The sequence below is a fragment of the Bos taurus genome, chromosome 27, assembly GCF_002263795.3.
Source record: "Bos taurus isolate L1 Dominette 01449 registration number 42190680 breed Hereford chromosome 27, ARS-UCD2.0, whole genome shotgun sequence".
Classification (NCBI taxonomy): domain Eukaryota; kingdom Metazoa; phylum Chordata; class Mammalia; order Artiodactyla; family Bovidae; genus Bos; species Bos taurus.
This window is the reverse complement of record NC_037354.1, coordinates 1,182,296-1,190,138: the sequence shown is the minus strand read 5'-3', so window position 1 is coordinate 1,190,138 and position 7,843 is coordinate 1,182,296. Positions and strand designations below refer to the sequence as shown.

At 50.6% G+C, this 7,843-nt stretch overlaps 1 protein-coding gene across 1 annotated transcript in view; it reads right to left on the bottom strand.

Moving 5' to 3' along the window:
- Positions 1 to 6,429: 6,429 nt before the first annotated feature.
- Positions 6,430 to 7,843, bottom strand: part of DLGAP2 (DLG associated protein 2) — a 603,057-nt gene continuing 601,643 nt past the window's right edge. The window contains 1 exon segment of the mRNA XM_024986325.2: positions 6,430 to 7,766. Coding sequence (XP_024842093.1) covers positions 7,548 to 7,766 — 219 coding nt within the window. The 3' untranslated portion in view covers positions 6,430 to 7,547.

The following is a 7,843-nucleotide window of genomic DNA, read 5'->3' as shown; positions in this document are numbered from 1 at the left end:
TATAAAAAAAAAAAAGTAGATAATAAGGACCTACCGTCTGGCACAGGGAACTCTACACAGTACTCTGCAATGGCCTGTAACAGAATGGAACCTAAAGAAGAGAAGATATGTGCATATGCATAACTGGTTCACTTTGTTGTACAGCAGAAACTAACACAACGTTGCAAATCAACTATACTCCACATAAAAACTCATTTTGGAAGAAGAGAAAGCAGTCGGGTGAGTGAAGGCTGAAGCAGCAGGTCTGGGTGCTCATTTAGAAACAGCGTCTCACAACGTGTGCGCCCTGCTCGTTCTCAGGTGAGCTGACTGCAGGGATCCGCACCGGGTCAGCTTCTCTGTCAGCCCCTCGCCCAGAAACCCCGAACCTCAGCAGGGGTTCTCACCCCCGGCACAACCCGCCACCCGCGCCACCCGGCCGGAGGCGCTCCGCCCGCCGCGCGGACTCACCTGGGGACGCGGGGAGGCCGGCGGGCGGCCAGGGAGGCTCGGGCAGCGCTGTCCGCGGTCCCGGGGGCCCACGGGGGACCCCACGGGGGCTCGGGGGGCCGGCAGGTGGACGTCCCGGTCGCAGCGCTGACGGCGAGGGGCCGCCCTCCGGGCCTCGGCCCCCTGCGCTGAGCCGCGGACCCTCCTGGCCGCCGCTGCTCCTGCCCCTCCAGGGAACCTAAAACGAGCACCAAGTACCGCGAGATTGATTCGTTTGAAACTCGTTTTAATCTGTGCCATTTTCGCGTACATTTGAAACCTGTCGCCTTAATAAAACGTCCGATTCCTTTTAGCAGATAGAGGAGTAGACGCTGTTCCAACAAGGAAATATATATCCTGAGGGGAAGGGTGCAGTTTCTGGATAAAACTCTTTGGTCTATATAAAGATTCTGAGTTTAAAAATCACACGAGGATTCACTCCAATGAAAAGTAAACATTCCTTTTCTCGAAAAATTTAATTGCAGAACTATTTACAGGAGGTGAACATCAGCAGTACAGAAATCAGATGAGAGAGGCATTATCCTGGAAGAAGTCAGTAAAGAGTGAAAAGCGAGTCAGGAGAGAAAAGAACCCAAGGAACACCATCCTTCAATGCCCTGAAGTGATGACCAACATCTGTTCAGAACTTATCCACAAGAAGGAAGACAGCGTGGTGTGGACTGCGCCCTGTCCATTCAGAGCAGGCGTCCTGCATGCTACTGAAGAGAACTTATCAAAAGAACCAGAAAAGCATGAGAAAGAGAATTCCTAAAATAGTTTAATTCCAGGGAAGAGTGATTCTGTACAGATGTAGAATATTTGGCGCTCTGTGGTTGATATGATTCCATATGTATATATATCTATATATATATATTTATATACTTTTTTTTTTTAAACGTTAACTAAAACAGCTAGTTTCCTGGTTCTAACATCCCTTGAATTTCTGTAGGAGGCATTTCCTCTAGTCCTTAGGCCACAGCTGGGTGTTTTGGCTTGTGACGTGGGGGGTGGGCGTGTGGACTGCTCTCCAGGCAGGGAGGACCCGTACGGAGGGGACAGCATTTGGAAATCAGGGTTCGAAAGTAGCCTGGGGTTCACTACTGGCGAGGGGAAACTTTTCGAAATTTGGTAAACCAGGTGTGAAGTGAAGGGAGAGAGACGGACGTGCTGAGCCCTTTAAAGTGATGTGATCATGGCAAAGCGATGGGCTGGGCCGTGGGGGGCGGGGAGGGGGGTAACCGAAGGACAGGTGCGTGGCCTCCAGGAGGCGGCACCACAAACAGCCTCGGGGGTCCCTGCTTCCCTGTTGCCAGCACAGACGGACCTCTCGTCTCGTCTGCTGGAGACAGAGCCGTGTACACACACTGCAGAGACCGGTCCTTCATCACCGAGGACGTGAAAGCTCGCGTTTCCAAGGCTTTCAGGTTCGGAATAAGCACCCATAATGAAGAGTCACATAAAATCTAAGAAAGTAGGGAGGTAAACCCCTGTTATTTCTGTGTGTGTGTGTGTGTATACAAAATCTTTTAAAAAGTAGTGTTGTGGTAGGTAACTAACATTTCCTCTGCAAGGAAGTCAGCTTCAAGAGTTTAGATTGAACCTTGAAATAATTCTTTTTAACACTGGATCAGATTGCCAGGATTAGGACAGCAACCGGGAAAATCACGGGGATTTCTTGATGCTGAAAGGATGAAAAGATGGCAGCTGCTCGGAGCGTTCTCCTGGACCACCCGGCCTTCTCTGAGGTACAGAGGGGTCAGGACGCACAGCCAAGGCTGGGAGAGGGGGTGGCGCCCTCACCAGCCTCCAGCGATTCCGGTCAGGACGTCTGATTCTGTCCCTGGCACCGTCCCACATGCTGTTTTCTGCTTCCAAATTATTTTTTCTTTGTCACTTTCCTGTTTCATTTAAGATCTTGTCATTTCCCCTAAGATGCAGGTGTGCCCAAGCAATGGTAACAACACGGTCTCATTCTGGGGGGTACCTGGTCCTTGTTCAGGGAAACATTCAGAAACACTTGCTGTCAAAGCCCGAGAAAACAGAGAAAGGTCCCCTCAGTGCTCGCTCCACTTCCAGGCCCTCAAGAAGCTCGTGATAGCCTCGTGCTGGGCCCAGACGGCCTTCTCAGGAGGGGACCGCCGAGGCTGGTACTCAGGATCTGACTGGACTCCACAAGTACCCCACACAGAGCAGGTGGGACCCGCTTTATCAAGAATGAGGACACTTTCACAACCTGACTCCAGGGAGCTCAGAAGACGTCAGGGCCATCAGTCTTTCACAGAATGTCAGTGAGGGTGACAGGAACAGGAGAGACGGGAACACGGAGTCAAGACAAGCTGTGGATGATGTAGGAACAGAAGCCAGGCTGCTCGGCCAGCCGACTGGAGATTGCTGGGTTTCTCTCTCAACTGCAGGGCCCTCTGCAGCCACTCTGTGCTAAAGGGCACTTCCTCAGGTGTGAAAGCGCACCTTCCCCAGCATCATGTCCACTGCCCACATTTATTGCAACTCTCAACGCAGTAAAGTGACAAGGTGGAGCTCTTGCTGTGAAGGCACAGGGCTCTGATGTGACCTGGTGCCACGGGCGGATGACAAGCAGTGCCGGGGAGGCTGACAGGGCTGTGCCCATTGCTCTAGCCCTGGTGGTGAAAATGTTCCTGCTAACCAGCAGCAGCTATAGTCTCGGTCACTTATACTTGAGGTTTTCTATTTTATTTTCAAACTTTGGAACAGTGTCTTCTACCAAAACTTTAAAACAAGTGTAAACAAATATGCAGATAAAAACAAAGGAGAATCTCAAGGTGTCCCAAGCGGCTGGTGTTTGAAAACCAGTGTCTCCAACTACCTGATTCGTATGTTAAATATGCAATTAAAAAAAAAAAAAATCCAGCAGTTCCAGCTTTGAGAAGAAAGGAGGTGGCTGAGAAACACGTGGGGTTAAAGGTGTGTGTGGAGCCGTCTGGTTGACATTGGGGGGCGTGGCAGGAAGGTGCCACTTCTCAGAAGGGCAGGAGGCCCACGTCCCATACCCTCCGCAGGCTGACCCATCAGGGCTGTCTTTCCGCACCCTCGGTGGGACACGTCCCTGCCCCATGGCCAAGGTTTGCAGGACCTCCATTCCCCTGGACTGGGAGCTGGCGACTGATTCCAGACATGCACTCGGGCCTTCGGGAGCGGACAGGACTCTGGGGGAGCTGAGGCTCTCCAGCCAAAGCAGCTCAAGCCTCGGCTGGGTCTCCCGTGTCGCTCCTCAGGGCACTCGCGGTCCCCGTGACTGGACCCAGGTACTGCGGATGGCAGAGGGTTTCTCTCATTCCCCTTTCTCCCGCTTCCTCTGTGCCACCAGATGCTTCGGCCCAAACCAGGCAGCTGCTCCGAACAGCCATCCTCGGTGCCCCTGCAGGCACGTGGATTGGACGTCTGCGCCATGCTTTTCCTTCCCAGAAAAGTCCATCCTGGACCTGGCTGAAGACCTGCATGAAAGTGCAATGTGGGATCTTCCAGTGAAGGTGATGGAGAGGTGGCTGCCCCACACAGACTTGGGAAAGGTGAACAGAACACAGACCCCCAAAGAAACGTACCAGCCCCACATCTGTGGGCCCTGGATCGTGCTGTCTTCTGGCCATAAATTTGGCCACTTCTATCTGTAGGCATCAGCAGGGACAGTTTCTACTTGCAAGGTCACTGACTTGGTGGTTATTTTTCTTTAAAGAGGGAATCGTCAATGTAGCCTGATATTTTTTTCCAATCATACACTTTCCTATTTAATGCTGGACGTCTTTAGTATCGACCTTGAGGTGAAAACATCAATACTTTCTTTTAAACAAAAATGTAATATTTTGGTATCATACCACAGTTCAACTCTTCATCCCTCATTCTAGGATGGTCCCATCAATTTGCTGAGAAACAATGGTAACAGCTGTCACTAACAACTCTCTCATGCTAAAGACAACTGTAACCAGTGAGGACGTATGCGATGAATCACACTGAAAGCGCACTTGTGAACAGGTAAGACGTGCCTCTTCGGGGTTTTCTTAGACACTAGGACCCTGTTTATCATACTTGTGTTCTGATTTGGAAAGTCACGTGGGGCCGTCAGCATGGCAACATCTGTGTGTTGGTCGTGAGGAACATGATTCTACAGGGCACCTGGTTATGATGGGCACGGGCCATATCTCCTGGGAAGGGAAGTGTATGATCACAGACAACGTGGCGCTTCCTTTCCATCGCAGATGTTCCTAGAATGCGGTGTGTTATCGTTTTCAACCATGTTCTCAAGCCTGAAGATCGTCTTTTGGGGAACTGCACCCACGACAGGACGAAATGGTCACGGATAGCTGCGTGCTCTGTGCCCGCAGGCGTGGCTGTAACAGCTCGTGCGATGCAGGAACACAAGTAGTATAAACAGTTTTATTTCTCTTTACATGTACAACGTGTAAACATGGCTTATCATCTGCCTTTCACGACGGGATGTCACCACGAGAAGGGCTGTACTGCACTTGGTCGTGTCCCACACACGGTGACACTCCATCGATGCCGCTGCACGCACACCGCCCCCACCCCCCACAACCTTCTTTGGAACAACGTGGATCAAACAGGGGCTCGTACACGCTCCCCACCTCCAACCAACAACCGACGTCAAATTTAGTTTAGGTGAATCTGCTCACCTATGGATGGTTCAGGTCAAGATTTTGGGGGGGGGTTTAAGATAAAAAAATGAGTATACAAAACATAAAAACATTAATCCAAATTCAGTGAGTACTTTTAAGTGGGGATCAGAGAATCTGGGATCTAGAATCATTGTTGTCTAATTTTATAGTTGGTTGATAGCCATTTTGTACAAGTTCAAGGAAATGGGATAAAACCCATCAGCTTCCAGGTGCGGCACACCTGAGGAGGCTGCAAGCACGTTTGCATTTTACATCTCCCCTCGTCGGGAGTCACACCCAATTTCTGTGGTTATTTCTAGAGAGCTGTTCGTCTTAATAACACATCATGTTTAAAGTCTAAAATGCCAATGCTTGCAAATACATTTGTCTTTAACAGAGTATACTAAATATAGGAAGAAGCATCTTTATTGTATACTACTCAGGATTTAGGTATTTATTTAGGTAGAAAAAAATGCTTAGAATACTCTGGGGAAATAGGGCTCATTTATAGAAGAATATTTCAGGGATTTTTTTTTTTTTTTTTTTGCATTTTTCAAGGATATACATTCGTACTGATTTTTGCTTCCAAATATATTTTAAGGCTGTTTGGTAAAATATATACCAGATATGAGGTTCCATTTACAGGGTTTTGTTCTTACAGGGACTTCTTAACTACTCAGCTTTAAAAAAGTAAAACTGTGAAGCTAAACATGCTTTGCTATCACCTGCGCTCCTACGAACCCCACGCTTCGTGGAATGTGGACTATGAGGAAAAGAAACGCGGCGGGCGGCAGGCGCCTGCCTGTGCAAGGACGCCACTGGGGCTCTCACGCTTACGAACCCCACGCTTCGTGGAATGTGGACTATGAGGAAAAGAAACGCGGCGGGCGGCAGGCGCCTGCCTGTGCAAGGACGTCACCGGGGCTCTCACGCCAGAGGCGTGGAGGGCGGTGCGTCTTAAAGTGCGAGTCAAACAGGAAAACAAAGTGCTATGGAGGGGGGTCTGTGCTGCTGGGCTGGGGGCCCGCACTCCCAGGGCTGCGGGGCACACGGCGTCCCGCGGAAACGCCGTGGCCCCTGCTTTTACCTGGAGTCACAGCGAGGACTCTAGTCTGGGGTCTAGTGGGTAAGTCCATGGGCGCTTCCTCTGAGGTGGTGTCTCAACAGACACACAACCATCCAGGTGGAACAATGGTCCCGGCATCTAAATTTAACGAGATGAATGGAAAACCTTCCATTAGAGACCTTCCTATTTTTCTCCTTGCCAATCAGACTCACGGAAATAAATTACTTTTCTGAAAGTCCACAGCTGGAAAGCACAATGTGACCTTTTTTTTTTTTTGTCATGTCAAAAACAGGCAAGAAATATATTCTGGACTTCAGCTGTACTGCATAGAACAAAAGAATTCTGGAAAAATACAATGTAAACCACATTTCTTCTTTACCATTTAAACTGAGATATACTTACCACACACATTCATATTTCTTAAACTTTTTACAGCATCACAACTGTCATTTTAAACAAGCAAACTTTTTTTGTTTTGTTTTGTTTTTTTTAAAGGATACCCTGGAAAGTCAACTGATAGAGCATCTGAGAATATATATACATCTATAAAAAAAATCACATGGAGCATAAAGGGTGAAACTTAAAGACAGAACCGTGGGTGATAGTTTAAGTTACAAAGGGATAAAAAATAAACGACTCTTTTATCTGATTAAGGACAACTGTGTTCTCTTTGTACCCCTGCTACAGAAGAGTCGACCTCTCTTAAGACTCTCTGTTTCCGTCTGTCTCTCCCTGTGTGGACGGACATTCAGCTGACTTCTGGCCGCGGAGATGCTGTGCTGAGTTTGGGGGGGCAGACGTGGGCTTCCACCCCAGGTTTCCAGAGAAGCGCGAGGCGGGGAGCTTGGTGGCTGCAGAGACGACTCCTCATCACCATGGACTTGGCACAGGAACCATGTGAAGGGTCGCCGGGTTCAGGGCACAGGGACCCCAGGCCGCGGGGTGGGGGTCTTCCTTTCCTGCACTCAAGCTGTAGCACCTTCTCTTGGGGTATCTAATGCCTTGAGAGTGCTGAGACACACCCTTTCACAGTTGTTTGTTATTCTCGCCTCTAATATCACACGATTTTATAAAAATATAAATAACAAAGTGTGAACTGGGTTCCATCTCGAGCGGTTTCCTCGACCCCCTCTGGGAACAGAGGGGTGCGTCAGGGGTCCCCACGCCGCTCCGGCCCCGGGGGTGGGCATCCGGGCTGTCTGGGAGAAGTCGCTGTGGCCGTGAGCTCGGACGTCCGGGCGCTCCAGGGTGTTTATGGCACAAACATGACGGCGGGGCGGACTCGCTGGAGGAATGAGACGGGAGTGACGAGGGGGTGGCGCTCGGCGCGGCTAAGGCTCCGCGGGGCGGGGCTCGGCCCCGCCCTAGAGCCGCGTCTGGGCCTCGGGGATGTAGATCTCGATGCTGTCGGCCCGCTCGCTGGCTGAGCTCTGGCGGAAGGACGCCGCCCTCTTCGCCGCAGCCAGCCGCCTCCGCGCCTCCTGCCGCTGTCTGTCCGGCAGGTCCAGAGACTTCTCTCTGGTGATGGGGAGTTTCCCTCTGGGGGGCTTCTTTGGTATTGGAGGGGGGACCTTTCTTTCTTCCTGAAAAGCATCACAAGTCAAGAGTTGGGGTCAGAGAGCCTGGCCCTCCCCACCGCCCGCCCCCGCCCACCCCCCGG